Source organism: Trichosurus vulpecula, chromosome 6 (assembly GCF_011100635.1).
Source record: "Trichosurus vulpecula isolate mTriVul1 chromosome 6, mTriVul1.pri, whole genome shotgun sequence".
Taxonomy (NCBI): domain Eukaryota; kingdom Metazoa; phylum Chordata; class Mammalia; order Diprotodontia; family Phalangeridae; genus Trichosurus; species Trichosurus vulpecula.
Window position 1 is genome coordinate 80,801,275 of NC_050578.1, and position 24,922 is coordinate 80,826,196.

The 24,922-nt window shown below is 39.9% G+C and overlaps 1 protein-coding gene across 1 annotated transcript; it reads right to left on the bottom strand.

Annotated features, from left to right (window-relative positions):
* Positions 1–910: 910 nt before the first annotated feature.
* Positions 911–24,282, bottom strand: LOC118853889 (albumin-like). The gene is made up of 15 exons (XM_036764126.1): positions 24,189–24,282; positions 19,149–19,206; positions 16,767–16,890; positions 16,213–16,424; positions 15,070–15,202; positions 12,660–12,757; positions 11,111–11,240; positions 9,059–9,273; positions 7,890–8,022; positions 7,180–7,277; positions 6,023–6,161; positions 5,444–5,667; positions 4,540–4,672; positions 3,405–3,480; positions 911–1,080 (listed from the first exon to the last, which is right to left on the bottom strand). Exons 1-14 carry the CDS (start codon positions 24,265–24,267, stop codon positions 3,439–3,441), a joined length of 1,818 nt encoding a protein of 605 aa, XP_036620021.1. The 5' UTR covers positions 24,268–24,282; the 3' UTR covers positions 911–1,080; positions 3,405–3,438.
* Between the last annotated feature and the right edge of the window lie 640 nt (positions 24,283–24,922).

Below are 24,922 nucleotides of genomic sequence, written 5' to 3' on the forward strand. Positions count from 1 at the left end.
TGACCATACATCTGTTGGCCAGCTTCATTACTACTACTACTACTACTACCACCACTACTACAACTACTATGACTATTAGTACTACTACTACTACCACTACCACTACTACTACTACACTACAATGATAATAATAAGAACAAAAACATTTATGTAGTGCTTACAACATACCAGGCGCTGTGCTAAGTGCTTCTTAAATATTTTGATACGTGGTCCTCACAAAAACTCTGGTAAGCAGGTGCTATTATTATATGCATTTTACAGTGGAATAAATTCAGTCCAAAAGAGGTGAAATGACTTTGCCACGGTCACCTAGCTAGTAAATGTCTGAGACCAGATTTGAAATCATCTGTTCCTCCCTCCCAATCCAGGACTCTATCCAGTGTATCACCTAGCTTCCTCTCCTTTCTAACAACTCAGTTTGCCTCCTGAAATGAAAAGGCTTAGCCCCTATCATTCATTATGTCTCTCTCTCTGCCCAGTTGTCCCCACAACCTCAGCTTGGATCTCTTAGTATGAGTCACAAACACCCTTATCCAGCCTGGCCATAATTATCCAGCTGCAGTATCCATGCTATGGCTTTACACTTCAGCCATATAATTCTATTGATGAGGATACTTGTTAATGTATCTAGTAACTAGAACTTCCCCACTGACCATCCAAGTCCCAGGATTCAGCCAAATATTGTCAAATTAAAAATAAAAAATAACCCAAAATCTATATCCTTATATCCCATGCAAAACTAATGCTGATGATCATAAACTTACAAATATGGAGTTGGTGGTCTTTGTCTGGGTAAAACTGCTTAAGGTGGGAGAGAAAGTCTAATTCAGCACCAGTAGATCTTGAGGCTCATACCCTCTAGTACAAGTCATTATTACACACCACAGAAAGATCACTCCTAGACAACAGCCGAGATTATTATGTCTTTCTTTATTATTCATTGCAACACTGGGAAAGGAAAAAAATTTCAGGCAAAATTGATGTTTTCATAAATCTATTGGTTTGACACCAACAGAGAAACAAATCAGATGGGTGAATTTTGGGTCCTCATTTTCATTTCTGTTTTCTTCCTATGGCCAACTAGGAGAAAAAAATGGGATAAGGAAATGTGATTTTTAAAATCTCTTAATATTTTATTTTTCCCAATTGTATATAAAAACAATTTTAACATTCATTTTTTAAAAGTTTTGCAAATTCTCTCTCTCTCTTTCCCTCCTCACCCTTCCCTGAGACAGTAAGCTGTTTGATATAAGTAATATATGTGTAATCATGCAAAACATATTAAATATTAGATGTGTTGGGAAAGAGAACACAGGTTACCCCAAAAAAGAAGCCATAAAATGAACATGAAAAATAATATGCTTCAATCTGCATTCAGACTCCATTAGCTCCCTCTAAGGCAGTGTATAACACTTTTCTTATTGGGTTCTTTGGAAATGTCTTGGATTGTTGTATTGTTGAGAACAGTGAAATTATTCATAGTAGAACATTATATAATATTGCTGTTGCTTGGTACAGTGCCCTACTGCTTCTCATTTCACTTCGTATCAACTCATGTAAGTATTTCCAGGTTTTTGCAGAACATCCTCTTCAGCATTTCTTACAGCCCAATAATATTCCATCAGAACCATAATCAACTTGTTCAACCACCCTCCAAATGATGGCCATCTCTCAGTTTCCAATTCTTTGCCAGCACAAAAAAGAGCTGCTCTACAGGTTTTTGTAGAGATAGTTCCTTGTCCTTTTTGTGTGGGACGAGTGAAGACCTCTCATAAAAGGGAACAAATTAAATAAATAGAAATAAGTAGGATAGTGAGTCCCATTTCTCTACTTAGATATTTTCCCCTCCACAAGCTTAGCTAGTGACCATAGGCCCCCGAGGTTAAGAACAGGTCCTGTGTATTTACCTAATGGCGAGAGGCCTGGAAGAAAGAAGGGTTGAGGTGAATAAGTCAGCAACTATAAAATTCTCTGAGGATAAGGATAAGACACAGGACACTCACCCCCTGTACATTGACCCCAAGATAAGAGAACCTCTGTTTGGGGAAGAATGGATGGAAAGCCGAAAAGCCAGGTGCAATATAGATGTGCAAGATTAGGTAACTAACAACTAATTCCTGCCTGTCACCGATAACCGAACTGTTTGTTTAATCGTCATTGTCATTTAAGACAGATTTACTACCTTGAAATTGATAGTAGAATGAAGTAAGGATGGTGGGAGGTTTATGACTGTGGCCTGCTTGTAAAAATAACTATACTGTTTGTCCCTGGGTAGATTTATCGCGTCTAGATTGTACCCTCAAGGCTTACGTCTGCAAGCTGAGAGGAAGGAGGTGGGGAGGGGGAATTGCGAATAGGGACCTATATAAACACCCCAATTTTCTGTGTCCAGCGCGCTCTGACACTGAGAGGACCCCCAAGTCCTCTCGATGTCCGGGTGGCCCTTTCCTGCAGGATCGTAATAAATTTTCCTTTCTACTTTCACCTTGAGCCTCTGTTGTTAATTTTTGGATTCGTAAAATCCATCCCACACAGTTTCAAAAAATCTATTTCAGATATAGACCTACTAATGGTATTGCTAAATCAAATGGTATGCATTACTTTAAAAATTATTAAGCAAAACAATAGTTTAATATTCTCCCCTTTGAAAACAGTATAATTTTTTTTAATTTTACATGGCCTGCTCTTCCCAATATATCCCTGCCTCCACCCCTTCCTCGAGAGCCATTCTTTATATGGATAATTAAAAAAGAAAGTTCTACTAAATTAATGTATCTACTAAGTCCAATTCTATATGCAAGGATCCATACCGGTAGTCTTCCTTCCTCTACAAAAAGGCCCCTCCTTATTTAAAAGACAATGGATTGATTGAAGAAATAACACAAAAAAGTACAAAGTAGTAATGAATTGATCAAGTGCAGATAAAAAAATATTTATCCATAAAGATTTGAAATCTAAAGTCAGTCCTTTCCATCGGAGGTGAGAAATCCTGAATAGATTTTATATGTACCTGCCTTGGATTCTGAATATAAGGCTATATCATGTCAGGTATAGTAAGTTCAGTACAAAATGGATCCCTTCAGCCTCTATCTTAGGAGGGAGCATTTCTCAAGGACCACCAGCCCCTTTGACTACCACAGCCTGTTGGTGTAGAGTGAAATTCAGGATCCAGCATTGCCCATATGCCAGACAATATGGCATAGGTCACGGAGTGCTGGACTTTGAGTCAGGAGGATTTGGACTGGTACCCAACCTCTGATGCCTATCCTCAAATCTTTTAAATTCAACTAAGACTGAGGTATCCATCAGCTATGAAATGTCACTGGAAGGTGGTCCCACAAAGTTGAAATCCCAGTTACTGGACATATCAACCTATTGCCAATGAAATATCCAAAGAGAGTTACCTGAAATGCTAGTAAGAGCTTGTCCATCTCTTGTTTAAGCTAAGGCAGCTTGAACTGAAGCAACCAGTTTGGGACCCTGCAGGCAAAAAAAAATCACAATGGTGTGAGAGATTCCAGAGAGCTCAAGCCTAAGGTCCCTGAAAGGGGGCTCTTTGAGTATTATCCATTGCCCTTGATTATGTAAAACCATCCCTATCAAAGAATGTGGGAAGATATTTGCACATAAACAGCCGTGAATGTTAGATTTCTGCTCAAGAAAAAGATACTTGTCTGTATATTCATCTGGTTTTGAAGCATAGCTTCAAAGGAAAGCTTCTCCTGTGAAAGGGAGTTTAGAATTCTTTGTTCGGCTCTAGATGATGGCAAAAGCTGGAGGAGAAATGGGTAGATGTTAAAGAGAGAAATAGAGAATTCTCCTTCCTCAAGGTCTTCAAGTAAAACCTGGATGACAACTTGTCAGGTAGTGAAGATAGAGAACTCTAGAGTAGGAATTGGAATACGTAGGGGGCGCATAATTTTATTAATATTTGAAACTATTTTTAATATGATTGGTTTTCTTAATGCTTCTGTGAATTTAATTTGGTGTATTTCAAAAACAGTAATGTGAGAAGGGGTCCAAAGGATTCAACAGGCTGCTGAAGAGGTCTGTGAAACAAAAAAGTTTAGGAAGCCCCAGCCTAGAAAGGCTCTGAGGTCCCTTCCATCCTTCGGGTTCTGGATCCAGTGATTGGCTGAAATGGGGCTGTTTTACTAGCTGTACACAAGCATTCAGATTTGGCTGGGTTACAGACTGGTCTTTTTTAAAAGATGGCCAGGTAAAGGAATTCTATTAAACCTTATGCATGCCTCAAATGCAACACACCTAGGATTTTCATTCAACCTGACACATGGCACACAGGAGAGAGCAATATCAATTTCACAAGTAAAAGAAAACTACAAATGCTCAACAAAGCAAGCAATCAATGGACACAGAGGAATATTTTAGTCAAGGGGAAAGGGGAATTGGCTCTTGCTTTAAGAATGATCAGTGATGACCTTTTAGGAAATGAAGGGAGGAAACCTAAGTATTCCTGCCTAAGCCCACATTTGGGGACTCCCACAGGTAGACGCATTAAATGAAATAAGAAGTCCATACATCTGCAGCAAAGCAGGCTTCCTGGTTGGCATCTTTGCAGCACTTCTCCACAAATGCTCTGAAATCAGTAATGACACCCTTGATCTGGTCATCAGTGATCCTGGGCTTGTGTTTCACAACTTCCACCAGTATGCTGGAATGAAAGAAAACAGAGAAATGCCCATGAGATGGAAGGAGTGACCAGGTTGGCCAACCATGCCCCATCTGCCCCAGCTCTAGGTCACAAATCAAAGGGGAGATGCTGACATTGAAGACTGAAGTTTGGAGAAACACACAAATAAAGATAATCTTTCTGAAGGCATTAGAGCCACCTTAGGACATTTTGCTGCTTTCCCCTTCTGGATCCTAGAAATCTTGCCATAGGCTTCAACACATCTAACCAGACAGAGATGATCCTTTGTTTGCATCATTCAAAATGACAAATCCTGCAAATGGTAACCGAGTTCTCTGTTTGACTCTATATTGGGTAGCACTAGGCTTAGATGGGATGGCTAGGTGACATGGTGGATACATTGCTGGATCGGAAGTCAAGATCTGAGTTCAAACACTGCCTCAGACTCTCACAAGATGTGTGACTCTGGGCTAGTTGCTTTATCTTTTTCAGACTCTGCTTTCTTATCTGTAAAATGGGGATCATAATAACCCTTATCTCTCAGGGTTGTTGTGAAGATCAAAGGAGATAATATGTAAAGCACTTTGGAAGTCTTAAAGCACTATAAATACTAGTAGCAATCATTGCTTTTAGATGCCATTCATTTGTAGCCATTTGCCCCACAAGTTTCTTCTGAGTGACTTGTACTTGAATCACTGTCTAAATACTTTTCCCTAAAGCTAAAGAGTGTTTCTCCCTCTCAAGGAGGAAACAAATAAGTTTGAGGAAAGCAGGAGACCAAATGCTCCTGACCTTTGCTTCTTCTTCTGTTTCTCTTCTTCAGGAAGCGTGCACAGGTCAGCATGGAAGGTGAATGTTTCTGCAGAAAATGGCTTGGGTTGATATGTGTCATCATCTCCCAAGGCAGTGAAGCAGGTCCTGCGGTTTGCCAAGGAGTCTGTGCAGCATTTGGTGACTCTCTCACTCACTGGTGTCTTCTCATGCTGGCGACAAAGCTTGTCAAATACAAGACCCGCCTAAAGCAAAATGAAAAACTTGGATGAATTCACCAAACGGGTAGGGTGAACACACAAATATTTCAACAGAATAAGTTAAACTGCTACATTCAAGACCACTCTTATTCATTGCCATATCTAACTTCAGCCATTGAATTTTTAAGCCTCAGTTTCATGAACTTATGACAATGGAGGGTTTTTTTTAAATAAATCAATTAATTAAGGGGTTTGGATTTGGGATTTATTAGGTACTGTACTTAAGAGGAGAAGTCAGCATTTATGGACCGCACTCCTCTGCCACAAATTTTTTTATTTGCATGTCAAGATAAAAGCTCACAACAGTAGTATTAAGGTGGAAAAGAAAAAAAAAACTCACATAGTCCTCAGCACAGGCTGTTTTTTCTTGGTCACTGAGTTTACAGCATTTAGCAGAAATTTTTCCAAAGTCATGTGCAAGGCCAAGCAATGTTGGGGTTGACAATTGTGGTACTTTCTTGGCATAATTGACCAGCGCTCTGTGATTACAATATTCCAAATGTTTGTAGTCAGTCAAAAAAACAATGAAAGTAATAATAATAGCATTAAAAACTTATCAAGCTACAAACACTAAGCCAGAGTTGGCTTGACCTCATTAAACTGTTCATTTCTGGGGGTCAATATGGCCCTTCCATTTTTCTCTTTTCCTGATGCTCCACTGTCATGGCCTCCACCATCCACTCATCCATTCTACCCAATACTGTGTTTTGCATGGTAGTAACAAGGACATTTTAGGAGGTTTCACAGATCCCCTCAATGGTGTTCACATTTTCAATGATGGAAGTTTCTCGAATAGCCCAGGTTTCCCCAGTATTAATCTCTCATACATGGGTCTTTCATAAACATTGAACTTGTGTAACTCTTTTGTCTCCACCACCCTTTAGTATTCTGCAAGTTGATTATCCACTACAAAGAGTAGTCCAATCATTTATTTGTCCTGAACCATTTTATTTACATTTCAGATAGTGTCCCAAGCCTTATGTTTGCCTGAACAAGTCTGGCATTCCTTCCTGTTGTAGTTTCTTAGCGTTGTATTAAATCACCTTTCAAGCTTCAACTTTCCATGCTGAGAAATCTTATCAAGTTTATCATTGAATTATAGACTTAGAACCAGAAATGATCTTGGAGGCCACTGAGTCCAATGCCCTCATCTTACAGAGAAGGAAACCGAGTCCTAGTGACTTGGCCAAAACTAAACAGCAATCAAGTATGAGAGTCAGGTCACAAACTAATGTCAAACTCAGGTCTACCTGACTCCAAGCTCGGTGCTTTCTTCATGGCCCCAAGCTGACGCAGTCTATGAGCAATAGCAAAGCAGTGGACAGCCCAAGTGCTGCCCTCATGACTACAAGGTATTAAAAGAACCAAGGCTTTCAGAGACACTTTGAAATGGAAAGTTGAAGCTTTTGTGTTTTATGGCCTGTTATAAGAGACAGTCCTTCCATCCACTTAAACACTAAATAATAAAATCTGGTCAAGCTGTGAGGTCCCACTTACATATTTTCAAAAAAGTATTCTCCAACTTTTTCAAAAACATCACATCTTTCCTTGACTAATTGGTTGCTCTCATCAACAATAGCTTTCTGTTGTTCAGTCTAAAAGAGAATAGAATGGTATTTATAGTACATCCTCTGCTGCCACATTACACATATTGTTTCTTAATTTTTATTGTTTATACCCAGTTCATAAATCATATTAGAATTAGGCTCAACAGTCATTCCATCCAGCTCACTCAATTTTATACAAAAGCATACCTAAAAGATGAAACAAGGGTCTTCAAGACTTCTATACAGGAACATTCCAATTCTTGTGCCTAATGACTTTCATGCTCAAGAAAACCCAGAAATGCTTCTGTGCTGCTAAAGTGAGTCTCTTAAATGGAACCATTCAGAATGCTTTATTTTTATTCTGTCTTAGTGTAAATAGAGACAAGCAAAACCTTCTCCTTTGTCAGAGAGCTCTTCTAGAAGGACAGAGTCTCATTTCCAACCTTCCCATCTCTAGGACAGCTGTTCTTAATTACTTTAAACATTGTTCATAACACAACCTGATTTGAAAGCCCAGAATGAAACAAGAGTCCCAAGGTAAGGTCCAATTAGCATTCATATGACTTCATTTTTTTTCCTTTAAAAAAACACAGTGCTATCATTTCCAGATGAAGTGAGTAAAGTAGTTGGATTTTTCTTTCTTTCTCATGAGAAACCTACCACTTTGGCATAGCAAGCAGGAGGATCAGCAGTGACACAGCACTCTTCAAGGGTGTTTTCATACTGCTTGGCAACCCTTAGCAGTGTGCTAGTAGCCAGTTCAGGGTGTCTTCTTGCAACGTCATACAAATAGCTTAAAAATGAAGATCAAACAGATGTGAGCATGGTAAGGACCAGGATCAGTCCCTAGCACTATTCCTCTGTCCCAAGCTTCTATAAATTTTGTAAAATTTCAATAATAAAATTTCTGACATAAACAATTTAGACTTAACTTTTCCTGATCTTTATATTGATAGATTCACTAGATGGTGTTAAATTTTCCTTTTTTGTCAAAAGATCAGTTCTGTCATGTCCTACTGTATAATATTACAGCATATCACTGAGTCAAGAAGACACCAGAAAAAGGTCTCCCAGTTCCACACTTCCAGCACTTAACTCCATCCTGCCTTCCACTCGGACTTAGTGGTCACGTCCGGATAGCTATTAACTTCTCAGTCTATACATTCTTGGAATGTTAACATTCTGTCTTCTATTTTTTTCTATCCCTTAAAGTGCCTTGCTCAGAACAGTGAGTGGAATATGGACTTCATCAAATATTTGTCCAATAAATGAGACTTAATGAATGGATGGACCAGTATATGGTGGGATGCATGGATGGATTAAGTAAAGCTCAGCAGACATGGGATAATTCCAAGTTTCCCTTTCTTCCCTAATAAATGAATGATAATGTCATCAAGCCCCAAGGCCACAAAGTAGGTAGTTTCAGAGCTAAAATGGGCCTTTGCAGTACTTTGTACTCCTCCAGTCAGCACACATCCAAAACTACCTCCAAGTGCCCAGATATCTATCCTCTCTGGGCCGAGCAGGGACATTATGACTTCCTGCCATCATTGGCTTCTTCTTGAGGTTGAAGCAAAGAGAGTATATTTCATGAAGCCAAAGATGAGGGACAAGTAAGCTGAAGTCACAGAGCCATTAGCCTGGATCCCATGACTAAGTACAGCAGAAGGCATGAAGAACAAGGTTTGTCTCTATTTCTGCCTAAAAGTCTTGGGAGAGGAAAAGGCAAGGAGGACCCAACAGCTCTACAATTATGAAGCATGTACTGTCAGGGAAACGGCATTGAGCATATGAAAGAAACACAAGAATAAGATGAAAAGTTTGGTTACGTGGCTAAGTAGACATCTTTTGCTTCTTTGTAGTTTTGGCAAGCATCCTTGGTTTCTACATATTCAGCAAGGAGGTTAGGGAGGTTAGCAGGAATGTCATCATTCTCCAAATCAATAATGCACTGGCTCTTCTCTAGTACAGGCTTGTCACAGCATTTTCCCAGTTTGCTGGAGATTGCATCTTTGTTGTTACAGATGTAGTCAGAAAGAGCCACCTGCAAGAAGTAAGGTAGAAGTGGTTCAACAGAGGGCTCATTATTCTAAGACTCTAAGATTCCAATCCAACTCTGCCTTTCCCTTCTGGGATACCTGTGGAACCTCCCTATTTTTAACAAACTGTCCTTCACTTAGACCCTTCCCCTGAAGCTCCTTCCATATCCTTGCAGCCTCAGAAAACTGACATTCCCCTGGAGACAGATCATCACTGCCTACCCTTTCCTGTATGGGATGTCCCTTCTCTCATTCTTTATGTCTGTTCTGCACACACGCGCGCGCACACACACACACACACACACACACACACACACACTTCACCAAGAGAGAATTCAAGGGGGGTGGAGTTCCTTCCCCACCCTCCACTGCCAGTTTCAGGCCTTTCCCCTACCGCCAGCCCTCACTGTCTTCCTTTGATGTCCAAGGCAAACAGATGTGTCACCCTGTCCAGACCCTGTTGGGTTTCATCAACCACCCCTGGTTCATTCTCCCTCCTTTCTCCTGAGCTTCAGTATTTTGTTTCAGCTCAAGTCTCTCCCCACTCCTGTCCATCCTCCACTTGCCTGATTTTCCCATGGCTTAGCTCTAAATATGTGACTCCCCTACTTAGTGAACTTAATGGTTCATTAGGACCTGCAGGATCAAATATAAACTTCTCTGTTTGATATCCAAAGGGCTCCATCACCTGTCCCCTTCCTACCTTGCTAGTTTTTCTATACATTACTCCATTCCACAAGCTCTCCTATCCAGGGACACTGAATACTTTGCACTGGCTCTCTCCCTTGCCTCAGTGCTCTGTCCGCCTCACCTTTTCATCTTAAGAGGTCCTCCAGCTGTAAGAGCTTTCCCTCCTCAGATTATCTTCCATGCCCCCGATGTATATCTTGTATATTCATTATGTATTTGCATGTTGTCTCCTCCCACCAGAATGTAAGCTCTTTGAGGACAGGGACTATCGTTATCTTTCTCTGCATCTCCAATGTATGTAGCACAGTGTCTGACACATAGGAGGTACTTAATAAATGCTTATTGACTGTCCGACCACCTGGCTAGCAGCCACATTTACCTGAGCCTCAACGGGTTCTTCCCAAGGTAACAACCAAAAATAATGATTATTATTAATAATACTTAATTGCACCATTAATACTTAATAACACTATTAATAGCATCAAGTGTTATTAATGCTCTTAGTAGTATTATTAGTACTACTATTAAGAACTAATTTTGGTAAGGAGGTAATAGAGAGAATTTGAGGATACTAGGAATCAGGGGGTCAGAAGTAATAGGAAAATTTCTCAAAATGGGGTTGGGGGAAAGCAATGAGAACACTAGAAATGAACCTTGTCTGCTTTGTTTCACTTTCTTGCTAATGACCTCCCATATTTCATCCAGCAACAAGTAATTACTAAGTGCCTTCCATTGGTAAGGGACTATGCTATGCCCCAGGAATTCAAAGGCAAAAAATACTTATCATCTAACAGCTTATATCCAGAGAAATGACAAATATGTACAGAAGTTTTATAGAAACAAACACCCGTCAATACCTGGTCATTTTCTGCTCAAAGAAATGAATTGCTGAGGATGTCAGAAAAGGCTTCCTATAGAGAGGAACACTGAAGCTTAGCCTACTGCCTGGCAGACAGTAGGTGCTTAAAGATGCCAGTTCACGGGCTGGCTGACAGAATAAGCTGAGGTTTGAAAAGAACTACAGGTTCAATTTGTTCATTATGATTCCTCTGATTCCAAATTTCTTAAATTTGTGTATAAGAAAAAACAGGCAAATACATTATAGAGAAGCTTATATAACAACAATATGGGTTAATACCAATAAATGCTTACCCGATCATCAGCACACTCCAACAGATCACCATGGCAACATTCTGCATGAGTCTTGGCAAGACCATCCACTAATTTGTGAAGATCAGCAAATTCAATCTTAGGGAATTTCTGACTTAGCACACCTACGATTCTATGAAGAAAGACCACAAGAGGTTAATTATTAAAATTTTAAACATACAAGAAAATTTCCTGGAAATTATTTTTTAAATTGCTATGAAGTTCTTGAATGAGTTGACATATAGAAAGTATCAGATATAGGACTTGAACCTAAGTCATTCTGACTCAGAGGACAGCACTATACACTCTGAAATACTTTCTTATCAAACTTTGGGAAAGAGAAGGATTGCCCGACTCCTTGTATTAGCAGTGGCTGTCATTATTATGTTTTCATGTTCTTAGAAGACAAGCCACATCTATCAGTCTTTTTGCAAATTCTAGGCATTTAAACATGGTTACTTAGAGACTGTATTGGGTACTTTGGGGAACCATTTAGAACAAGGTACTTCAGGCAATCCAACACAAGGTGGATGAGTACTTTTACAATGAAAAGAAAATCAATCAAGGCTTAGCTGGGCTGAATAAGATGACATCATGAACTAAAGTGGTAGGCAGAGGATTAGAGAGAACCAGACCATCTAACCAATATGGCAGGAGGAGAAATTAAAGCATTAATCTGAGTCAAGTAGGAATGAAGTAAGAATAAGGTTGTGGAAAAACCCCTCCCAAAAAGCCTCTCTAATACTCCAAATTGGAGGGTAAACATTTCTAGACCTCACTTATAACATTGGAATAGAAATGCCTGCCACTTTTAACACAAGGACTAAACAGTAAATGTCCAATTCTGAGATAATTAAATTGATTCTGGATCATATTTTCCTGATCCTATTTCCAGTCAATTGATTTGGTCCTCTAACTGCCTCAGTCATGGCCTCAGTCAATCCACTTCTCCTGCTAATCACTATTCTATTATTGCCTCAAGGAACTCTGCTATTCTTGGGGAACGAGGGTGGACACAAGGCAAGCTTTCCTTCAAGGATGTCTGCTATGCTATCCAATAGCCCACTCTCTTTTAACCTAGCAAGTGGACTCAAACAATGTACTTTTCTCAGTCACAGGAGAGAAAAGGGAGCTGTTTCCTACTTCCATTCAATTTCCAACTTCCAATCAATCATATTGTTGTCTGTGCTAACCAATCATGTTGTCCTCAACCCCATGATGTAACCTACTCTGTTCTGGTCTTTCTTCTATACTTATACAATGAGTCACATCTTCAATTCTTTGTCTTTTGGCTAATTGAGGCAGTCATTAGACTCCTTCTACTGGCAGGTTAATGCCCTTATAATAAAATATTATTTTGCTTGGAGAAAGAGCCTCAGTGGACCTTTTTGTTGAATTTCACTTGCAACAGGTTTTTTGCCTTTGTGGAAGTGATGAAATTAACAACAAAGAGTGGTGATTGTTATAGATATTGGAATCCCAGGCCTTTTTACATCTTTGCTTCTTTAGACAAATACAATGGTTTTTAGGCAAATGTAACTTAGAAACTTACCCAGCCTTGAAAGTTCTCTCTCCAAACTTTTCTAAAGTGGAACATACAAATCTCTGTTTTGCACCTTCACCTACTACTTTTTCTTGTAAGGCAGAGAGCTGTAGAAAGAAGAAATCACCTTTTTCAAAAATAATTTCCTTATTTTCATTAATACGAAAAATAAATTCCCTACAAAATCCTCACAAATTAATTCCACATTTTCTTCATAATGTAAAGGGTTTTACCTGAGTACCCTGACAGAGAGACAGAGACCCAGAGAGAAAGAGAGAGCAAGAGGGCTAAGAGATCTTGCTTTATATGAAGATTGCTCACCCACCAATAATAGGATTTGCACTTGGGCTTGTTTTCTCAGTAGCAATGATAGAGGTTTGGACTAAGCCCTTAAAGCTCACTTTCCTGATGCCTCTTATGACCAAGGTGACACAATTAGAAAAGAATAATTGGGATTTAGGAATGGTCAATGACCATCTCACCAGTATGTAATACATTGTAAGTTCCAAGAAGACAGAGGATATTTTGAGTTTTCTCTTGGTGCCCCTATGACCTTAATGTTATCTAATGGGATACTGATAATTAATTGTTGGATTGGAATTGAGGCCAGAACTTTCATTTCTATTAACATAATGCGTGAATCTATCAAGTTAATCAGCCACAAGCACAAGGATTAGTTAAATGAATGCTTAACCTCTCTGGGCCTCAGTTTCCTCATCTGTAATGAAATTATTAAGTGTAAGGATCTCCAAGGTCCGTCCCAGCTCTCAATCTTTGTTCCTATCTGCAATATGAAATCTTTAGCATTCCATATCCTGATGGAACAAGCTATATATCTTTGCTAGGTAGGATATACTCTGCACATTTGGACATTTATATAGCATATGTTGTTCTCAAAGAGAGTTTCAAAAGTATTTAACCCAGAAATGTTATTCAATAGCTACCAAAAAAATTGCCTATTTACTAACCAGCATTAGACTTGGGAATAAAGTAAACATGTATGGGATTTGATGGGGATCAGAAAGAAGCTCACATTGAAAGCATCTATGTTACTGGCTTACTGCATGCTGAAAATTTCACTATTAGAGATACCTTACTTCTGGTTAAGGGACTGTATCTCTTAGAAATCTCTTTGAAATGGAAAATACCATTAGGGTAACAGAATTGAATTATTAACAATTGAATGTGAATTATATTAAGAGATTATTTTTCAAAGAAGACATCTGGCTGAGAGTATGGTGTCAAAGAGATAGAGAAGAGGACAGGGTATACTTTGAGAGAAGAGGAAGCTTTCTGCGGAGAATGGGCTTGGGAATGTTACTGGAGCCTTTGGGATTCGACTTAGAAATGTTATTGCAGTGCGGTACTTTGTACAGTGAAAAGTAAGTATAATGGTACTCAATGCTTCCTGGGACATGGGGAAGAGCCTAAAGGAACCAAGAAGACAAACTTCACCTGCTTCCCAATTTTCTTCAGTTCTAACCATGTCATAGGGCCAGTGGATGGAGTGCTAAGCTTAGAATCAGGAAGGCTCATCTTCATGTCTTCAAATCTGGTTTCAGACACTAGCTGTGTGGACCTGGTCCTGTCACCTATCCCTGTTTGCCTCAATTCTTCATCTATGAAATGGCCAGGAGAAGGAAATGACAAACCACTCCAGTATCTTTGACAAGAAAACCCAAAAATGGGGTCACAAAGAGACATGACTGAACATGACTGGACAACAAGAAAAATTGGCATCAGCTGTGTCTTCAATCCTGTCTAATGGTCCAAATACCATCAGTCAGCACAGCTCATTCTTCTGCCTACAGTAGAGTCTGTCCACCCCAAATGCTTCCACAAATATAAATTCATGTGCTTGTGCACGCACACACACACAAACACACACATACACACAATGCTGACACCGGGACTCAGAAAGTTGTCAATTGAATTGTTACAAATAATGAAAGGATAGAATGGTTTGGAACGTTTAAGCAACACAGAGTCAGACCCATTCACACCACCATTCACAGATGTGAGATCAGTGCTGAAGAGGAACAAAGGAAGGATCATGTATTTAGACTTGGAAAGAGCATCAAGTACCATTCCCTCAAATTGCAGATTAGAAAATCGAGGTGAGGAGAAATTAAGTGACTTGCAGAGGGTCACACAGCTAGTAAGAACTTCAACTTCTCTTTCTGACTTCACCCCCTCCACCAAGGGCCTTCTCTACTGTACCACAGGGCCTCTGCAGCCAAGGGCCAGGACTCAGGAAGGTACTGATCAATGATCCTGGTAAGCTAGATAAGATTTCTTGGGTTTGGGGATCCTACACTGATTGTCTCTCTCTCTCTCTCTCTCTCTCTCCCTCTCTCTCTCTCTCTCTCTCTCTCTCTCTCTCTCTCTCTCTCTCTCTCTCCACCTCTCTCACAAATACCTTTTCATTGAGGCATGAAGCTTTATCAGCAGACTGGCAACATTCGTTCACTGTGTCCTTATACTTATGAGCATACACAAGGAGTGTTGGGGCGTAGAAGTAGGGGTGTCTTCTGGCAACCTCATACAGGTACCTGAAATTGGCAAAGACAACCAAGAGGTCATTTTTGAGTAGCTAGGAACAATGAATGTCCTCAACCTTGTACCCACATCAACCAGAACCAGGTGTTAGCATTTTAGTCCTTCGACTGAACGTAATTAGGTTTGACTTTTACTGCCCTCTCTAATCTGGAGCTGTGAATTCATTGGCATTCTTTCACCTCTAAGTGGGAATTGGTGTGTCCTGGGCAACCATCACCAACAAGGCCCTCCTTCAGTTGAGGAATGAAGAGACAGACACCCTGAGAGGGCAGCAAAAGTCTCAGGGAAGGCCATGCATAGGGAGGGATTCACCAGGGCCAGCATCTTCTCATAGAAGTTAGTTATTCCTACTGACTCAGAGCTGGATGCTGCCATTTGTACACTGACCAAAGTGCTATAAATGTTAACAGCTTTCTCCAAATCCACCACCCTTCTAGGGTCCAGCTCTGAGCATAAAAACTTCTGAGCAGGGAAAGTCCCACTACCTCTTCAGATTGGCCAGTTTGCAATTACATAATGGTCTTTGCCAAGCTGCCTGGGGCACTGGGACCACAGAATTCTAGAGCTAGAAAGGGGCTCAAAGACCATCAGATCCAGCCCCCTTGTTGCATGGATGAGAAAATTGAGGCCCCAGGAGCCTAAATGACTTGCCCTTGCCAACTAGATGGCACAGTGGGCCATCTAAAGCCTTGGGCCTGGATGCAAGAAGATGTGAGAAACTCTGCAGCTGTGTGACACTGGGCATGTCACATAATCTCTGCCTCAGTTGCCTCATCCAAAACATGAAAATCACAACAGCATCTAAATGATTTGTTATGGGAGTCAAATAAAATCATATCTGTGACCCCTTTAGCACAGGGCCCAGCACATAGTAGGTGCTTCACAAAAACTTATCCCCCTTTCCCCTGGGTCACACACAGATAGCACCTATGCCCTATGTCAGGGCTCCTTGTCTCCTGTGGTGGCCCACTTGCCCCTACACTCACTTTCTGATCTCACTTACTGTCCCATTACTCTTTTTTCATTCTCTTGGACGGCTTGGCACAGACTTTCAGGTTCAGGTTTCACTATTTTAGGGAGGTCCGGGTGGTCGTCTTTATGGCTCAGGAAACAATGATTTCTCTCAGGTTCCGCTTTGGCACAACAGTCTGCCATTTCTCCATACATCTCCCGAAAATTTTCCATTGTACATGATTTATCACCAAAAATTTTGTGCTAGGAGGGAAAAAACAGGTGGTTAGTCGCTGACCCATTTAAAACTCTGGGCATACTTGACTTTCTTTTTTTGGGTGGAAAAATACTCAGGAGACAAGAAGTGAAGACAGGAAACTGCCTGAACAGTCTTCTCCTTCTCTCAAATTATCTTTCTCTTAGTTTAGAACAATTTGTTACAATTTTTATGAGCGAGAATAGGTCCAGACTAGTATTTGGGTGAGAAGTCCAAGAACAAAGACAGAACTGGGCATCTTGGTGGGACACATTACCATTGACTCTGATCTCCTATCTCAAATGAAATGAAGAGAGAAGGTGAAACTCAATCACAGGGTGGATACTCACAAGTGATTTGTCACAATTTTCTACTGTCTCATCAGCAGCACAGACTGCTGTAACCTCAGCCACTAATTGTTTGTGATGTTCATATGGGCATTTCTGGAGGTATTGAGCAAATGTGATCAACATTCTGAAAAAAAGAGTTCTTATGGTTATTGAAAGCAAAGATTGCATTAAATATAAAAAACCCCAGTATAACGTTTGCTGTGCCGCAGACCCAATTGCACCCATACCACCTCCAGGTTGGCTAGAGGACCATCCACACCATGCAACTTGGCTAGAGTACCAAGGCATCCTGAGAGAGAGACAGGGGTGGCACATGCCTCAAGGTTGAACCACCACCACACCGTCACTACGTGTACTCACACCCAGGTGGAGACAGCCCAGGACTCCACTCAAGAGCCCGAGGAATAGCAGCACCCCTCTAAGGACACATCTTGCTTCTGTGCTGACATCCCCACAGCCATTAACATGGGGATCAACCCTTGATGATATGACCTATGGCAACTGGCTCTGAGGCTGCTTACAGCCAACCACCTCTTCAGCAGCCACAGCTACAGAAGAGCCAAAAAAGCAAATTCTCATCACCAAAGTCCTTGCCAAAGTGAAATGGCACAACTCCAGAAACAATGGAAATGTCATTGAAGGATAAGTATTACCACATGCTTTGCTCTTTTTCCCTAAGGTCCATGGGAATTTTTTCCATCTGCCTTGCAACTGCATTCTCCTAGATGGGTTCTCCTTGAGAATACGGACTGCTTTGCTTTTCTACATGCATATATACCCCTTAGCACAGTGTTTGATGCATGATGTTTCATTCATTCACCCTACAACGATCAATGTATATTATCTCTTCCTCACTGCTCCTACCAAAGTGGGGGGGGGGAGGTAAGGGAACAAGCATTTGTATAGTACCTACTATGTGCCAGGCACTGTGCTCAGCACTTTATGAATATTCTCTCATTTGATTCTCAGAATCCCCAGTCAGGATCAATGACTCAAGTTTAAAGTGGGACTCATCCCTAAGGCATTTATTTTAACAGTTAAACAAATGAGAACAAATCTTCAGGTAGAACTCCAAGCTATAGTCAGTGGATGAGGATTTTCTGGAGGAAGGAAAGGATCCTCCCAGCTGCCAAAAACCATTCTCTGTCAAATGTGTACATTCTATGTACCCTACATGAAAGACAATCACAGGGTACCTGAAGTCAATTCAATTAGGCATAAATGACCTTAAGTCTACAAGACATGAGGACAGAGCCTACCTTTAACCCTTATTACATCTCTGATTTCTAGGTATGTTACCCCGGGGAAGTCATTCAACCACTGTCTGCCTCTGTTTCCTTATCTGTAAAAATGGGGATAACAACACCACCCAACTCTCAGGGTTGTTGTGAGAATGAATGAGATAATATTTGCCAAGCATTTTGCAAACCTTGAAGCACTTTGTAAACACCAATTATTGTTGTTAATTCCACAAAGATTATTAAGGGCCCTTTGTATGCTATGTACTAGCAACACACCAGCACAGTCTGAGGTAATGGATATGTTTCTGCAAATCATCCCTGTAGCAGTATGCCTGACCTCCCATCAAGAATGCTCACAGAGGGACAGCAGTCACCAGTCTGTGATGCTAAACTTCAGTTAGGTGTAATGAATGCAGACAAACATAGTTCCTAATTGTTCTACTCCTAACAGGTCCCTTTCTGTCTCTCCAATCAATGCCAGGTTAATGGACTTCAGTCTCTGTTAGATTTCTGAGCATCTCCTGGAACTCAATATCTCACTGAGTCCCTTGGAAGATCAACACTCTACTCTAGGCCTTCCATAGACCAGAAAATCCAGGATGGAGTGATACTGGAAGAACATGTCAGAGAAGATATTTTCCAAAGCAGGCTCTTTTCTAAGTTTTGCATTGCTCAATAATTTATTTTAGTGACAAAAGCACTTGGGAGCTTCATGATCATATCATATTCCATCGCACAGGCTGTGAAATAACTTTGATACCAAAACAATCATATTACAGAACAATCACAGCCTGCCCTATCCCTTGGGAAAGGCCACCACAGGAGAGATCCTGAAAACAAACTTATAAGTGTAATGATGCCCTTGTACTGCCCATAGAGCATGCTCAGCTGCCATCCCTGGTGACCATGTGGAAATGTGGGATGCCTACTTCCAGTCATAAGTAACATCAAGACTTTATAGGGAGATATTGAAAAGTTCTTTAATTAGCTACTGAGCCAGAAACCAATGGTACCAGAGTATGTTCCATGGGAGAGGTGGCAGAAAGAGAAGAAAGGGACCTGCTATGTAAGGTATAAAGGGATAATGTCACAATCAATATTAATGGAAAAAGGAATCCAAACTTTCAATAATTATACTTACAGGGCATTCAGATTGTCTTCACCCAAATCTCTGTAATGTTTGGCAATCTCACTCTTAGCTGCAAATAAAACAAAGAACATTGATTTATATATACATACATACATATGTATATATTACACATACGTAATTATGTATATATGTGTGTATGTATATATGTGTGTATATATACATATATGTGTGTGTGTGTATATATATATATATATATATATATATATTTATATGCTTATCCACCAAGTGAAGAAACCCTCCTCAATCTAGGCATAGTTTATCTATCTAACTGACTCAAAAGATGGTGCTTCCAGCAAAGAAAAATCTTTGTAGAATAGTTAAACTCAGGTCAGTATAACAATTAGGGGATTGTTCATAAGCCAAGATACTTCTTGAACCATCATTTCAACTTTATGTTTTTTTTCTCAAATCTAAGGTAGGTTTTTATTGTTTATTTTTTTATGAAAGCTTAAATACAAAATAAGAAAATAAAAGAAATATTTTGGAAATTTAAATATTAAACTTAAATACAACATAAGAAAAGGAAAAAAGATGTCATGTGTCCATAGAATGTGAGAGGATTCAAAATATAAAGCAGTAAATTTCCATTTCAAGAAAGCCTATATAATAAATACTGCATGTTGTGTTGAGAGCTGTCCATATTTTCTTTGTTTCCTTGTAAGTATTCTTTTGTTTTCTGCTGTGCCCTTTTTACTTGGTTCTTTGTCCCCCTTCCTCCTCCCTGACCCCTAGAAGCCTACCTTGGAGCATCAATATATTTAAATACAGATATATACATACACATAGACATATATACACATACATACATATATGCATACAGACATACATATTTAGACATACACTTTCCCTAGAAAATGCTATTCCTGATCTTTGATTTTATGTTTGTGTGTATCTCTTATTTCCTATCTCTCCTAACTGCTCTTATTTACATCTACCCACTACCTCGTCCTCCTATTACTTAACCTATCTCCCCTTCAAGGATCCCTGCCTTATCCTCCCATTCCCATAAATCTAAACACCCTTCTATACCCACCTTTAGTCTATTCCCTCACCCTCTCCTCTGGTGATCCCTCCCTTATCCTCTACCCCCTTCATATTCCCTTAGCATTTTATTTCTTTCTGAATTGAGAAGACTTTTATACTCTTCTAGGTACATATGTATTGTTCCCTCTTGAACTCATTCCCAATCAAAGTAGGTTTACCGAACCACCAGCTCTCCTCCCCCATCTAATTCCTCTGTGTCAGTTCTTCCTCTTGCCCCTCATCTGTATAAGATAATTATTCTTTTTAGCTGTTCCTAAATAATTTTACTTTTTAAAGTTTTATCATACTCAAATCTACCCCAATATTTCTTATGAACTATCCAATTACTAATAACAAACTTAGGCATACATTTTACGTTTTATATACATAAAAGTTAAATGGCCTGTCCTTATTAAGTCTCCTGTAATTAGCCTTTGGTGTGTACCTTATATTTCTCTTGGCTCGTGTATGTCAGATCTTCCATTATGTTCGGGTTTATTTGTTTTTGTTTTTTAACAAAGTCCTGAAAATCTGACAGCTTCATTAAATGTCCAATTTTTTTCACTCAGGATTATACTTAGCTTTTCTGGGTGTGATATATTGGGTCAGAACCCCAGTTCTTCTCCTCTTTGATATATAGTGTTCAAAGACCTGGGGTCTTTTAGTGTTGCCGCTGCTAGATCTTGTGCTAGATCTAATTGTGGCACCATTGAATTTAAATTGTTTTTTTCCTGCTGCTCATAATACTTTTCCTTGAGCTGGGGATTTCATAATTTGACAATAATATTCCTGTGGGTTTTCCTCATAGGATCTCTTTCAGGTGATAATTAGTGGGGTTTTTTCTATTTTTACTTTCCCCTCTTGTTCCAATGCTTCAGGACAATTTTCTTTATTCTTGTACTATTGTACCAAGATTTATAGCTTTCAGGTAGTCCAATTATTCTTCTGTTTTCTCTTCTTGATCTCTTCTGCAAATCCATTGTTTTTTTTTATGAGATGTTTCACATTCTCTTTTATTTTTTCATTCTTTGTATTTTCTTTTATTATTTCTTCATCTCTTATAGCTTTGCTGACTTCCCCTTGCCCAATTCTAATTTTCGAGGAGTTGTTTTCTTCCTTAAGATTTGGGATTTCTTTTCTAATTGGTTAACTTTCTTTTCATAACCTTCTTGTCTTCCTTGAACTGTTCTTATTTTTTTATTAGTTTTTCCTCAATCATTCCCATTTGACTTTAAAGTCTTTTTTTATGTTCTTCTATGACTTTTTTGCAGATGAGCATTTCACATTACTCCTTGGGGTAGAAGAGGGTTTCTTTCCTTCAGTATCCTCCTCTAAAGATGAACCCTGGTCTTCTCTATTTCCCTAGTAACTCTCTATAGTTGGATTCCTCCTCCTTTGCCCCTGAATTTTTAAAAAAATTCAATAAAGGGGGATGGGTTGGGAAGGAGCAAAATATAGTTAGTCTTTCACAACATGAGTATTGTGGAAGGGTTATACATAATGATACACATGTGGCCTATGTTGAATTGCTTGACTTCTTAGGGAGGGTGGGTGGGAAAGGAAGAGGGGAGAGAATGTGGAACTCAAAGTTTTAAAAACAGGTGTTCAAAAACAAAAAAAAAAATTTTTTTGCATGCAACTAGAAAAAAAGATACACAGGCAATGGGGTGTAGAAATTTATCTTGCCCTACAAGAAAGGAAGGGAAAAGGGGATGGGAGGGGAGTGGGGTGGCAGAAGGGAGACCTGAATGGGGAACAGGGCAACCAGAATATACGTCATCTTGGAGTGGGGGGGAGGGTAGAAATGGCTAGAGAATTTGTAATTCAAAGTCTTGTGAAAATCAATGCTGAAAACTAAATATGTTAAATAAATAAATTTTTTAAAAAAGGAGAAATCCAGCGAAGGGTTCTAGGGATGTGAGAGGAGGAGGAGGAAATACTTTGTCCTGGGGCTGGGGACAACCAAGGAAGGCTTCCCAGGATAGGGAGAACTGGACCTGATCCTTGAAGAGACAGAAAGGTTCTAAAAGGTGGGGATGAGGAAGAGTACCATGTTTTCCCATTTATAAGATGTACCCTTTTCCAAAAAATTTGGGGTCTAACAACTGGGTGCATCTTATACAGTGGTTGTAGATTTTTTTTTTACTTGCATTTCACACTTTTTCATGCTTGTTGTCTTTGCGCTCATTGTTTTGCATTTGTTACTGGTATATTAGGTTACGTTTTGCCACGTTCTGCCTAGAAATGGCTCAGAAAAGATTTTTGTACAGTGCTGAATTCAAGTTAAAAGTGATCCAGTTTGCAAAAAGTGAATGGAAATTGTGCTGCTGAATGTAAGTTTGGTACTCCTCCAACTGAGAAAACAATCCAAGCCTGGCTACAGGAAGAAGAAACTCTACTGAAAACACCACAGCAGAAGAAGGCCATGAGAGGCAAGTCAGCAAAATGGCCTGATTTGGAGAGGGAATTGAATGATATGGATTGAAGAGCAAAGGGCAATTGGAATTCCTGTGTCCACAAAGATGGTTCAGCATGAGGCAAGAAGAATTGCTGATGAAAAAGAAGTTACTGATTTCAAAGCAGGACACAATTGGTGCTTCAGGTTCATGAAAAGGGATGGACTAAGCATGCATACATGCACCAAACTAGCCCAAAAGATGCCTGACAGCTATGAGCAGTTGAATAAAACTTGAGTTCAATAAAAAAAATTTTGTAGTAGCTTAATTTTTGTAATCATCTCTAGTCCAGGGGAAGGAGGGATGGTGTCTCTGTCCTCAGATCCTCCTTCATCTCTCCACTCTGGCCTGGAACCTGAAACAAAGGCCTCCAGCTTCATGTAAATTCTCACAGCCAGCAGTTTTCCCAAACCACTGCTTCTGCATTCATCGTGGTGTGGGCTGGTTCCTTCTCACCCCCGCCACTCTTCGCAGTACATCTGGGTCTGGCATTCCTGGTCAGCAGAGGTTCCCTCCACCTTCCTTGGCTCAGATGCCCAAATCCCCTCACTGTCCCAGGGGTAAAAGTTCCCTGCCTGCGGGCCAAGGCAGCCTGCCAACCCAGCTGAAGCCAGGGTTTGCTTCTTGTTGTTTAAGCTGGCCCAGGACCTGGCCTTGAGGGGTTTACTCTTCACAGACACCAAACCATGTCCGAAACTTTTCCCACTGGCCCTGGAGGAGCCCGCTCTGCCCTTACTCTTATTTACTTTTACTGCCCTATGTTCACCCTGAAGCACTATTTCATTCCTTTTGTGGGGAAAATCTTGAGGGCTTGGAATTTTCTGACCTATTCCACCATCTTCCAGAATCCTATCATTTTTACTGTTTATTATGTCACTTTCAGTCATGTCTGACTCTTCATGACCCTTCAAGGATGTTTTTGGAAAAGATACTGAAGCAGTTTTCCATTTCCTTCTCCAGCTCACTTGACAAATGAGGAAACAGAGGCAAACAGGTTTAAGTGACTTGCCCAAGGTCCCACAAACTAAGTGGCTGAAAACAGACTTGAACTCATGTCTTCCTGACTCCAGGCCCAGACTCTATTCACCTAGTGACCAAAGTAGGATTAGTTCTTCTATACCTCCTTCAAAGCAGTGATGAGAGGTCTGCCTGAAATGCAAGTGCAATAAACCCAAACCCTAAGTATAAAATTTATCTAATGGTTCTAGATTTTTGTATGTTGAGGCAAAGCTGATTAAGTCCTAGCTGAGGAGATGGGAGAAATCAGTGCCTTTTTTGTCTTTGGGAGTGCACAACTTTAAAAAGTCATGGTAGCTCCATTATCTCCATCTGGAACAGAATACTACAGAAACTATCCTGTCTAGCTCACTGACAATGATAGATAGACTAATGAAGTAGCTTCTTCGACTCTATATGGATACAATCATCCTGATGAATATTTTTTGCCTCCAATGGAAAAGAAACAAAAAGGTACCACAAATCCCATAAGATACAAACTTCATTTAGCCTCTCTTTCTGTACTAAGAGAGACCATGAATACAAGAATTCTTACGTGCATCTCGACGAAAGATTTCCCTGGAATGAGCAGAGCTGAAGAGGAAAAGAAGAGAAATAAAGGTGACCCACTTCATCTCATCAACAGTTTGTGGGAACTGGTGGAGGAGAGAAGGTAAGATGATGAGAGGAGGAATGGATTAATATACATTTTTAACCAATAATTGTAAATTATTAACTTTGCGTTTCATATCCTCCCACTAATTTCAAAATGCAAACTATTCTTGCCAAAACTGTGTTTGCCAAAATTCCTTACACAGACTTGCCATTTGGAACTCTCTTCTCAAAAAGACCTTGTAAATTCATTAAACTTATGTAAAATACCTTATCAAATTATAAACAAGGATCTAATCTATTTGTGCCATTTATTCAGTACCATGTCCTTTATCCTAGATTCTTATTTAGACATTTTATTTTGTGATAGTTGTAAAATTTTAACCAACCTGTAAACTGGATTTGGAGAGGTGAATGAACCAGGGCCCTAAGTTCAGAAATGTGCCTTGGCATACCATTTTCACTGCTGAACTTACCTAATGGTAACGAGGGTCTTGAAAAAAGCATTACTAAACACAAAGGATTAGAATTGTTCCATTTCATTCATTCCTACATTCACTCAGGAAGTATGGAAGGTTAAAAAGTCCTCATATGACTCAGAATGCAACAAATGGAAAGAGCAATATCTAGAACATCTTAGATGTCCAAGAACTTCGCATCATCAATCTCAGGCCACAC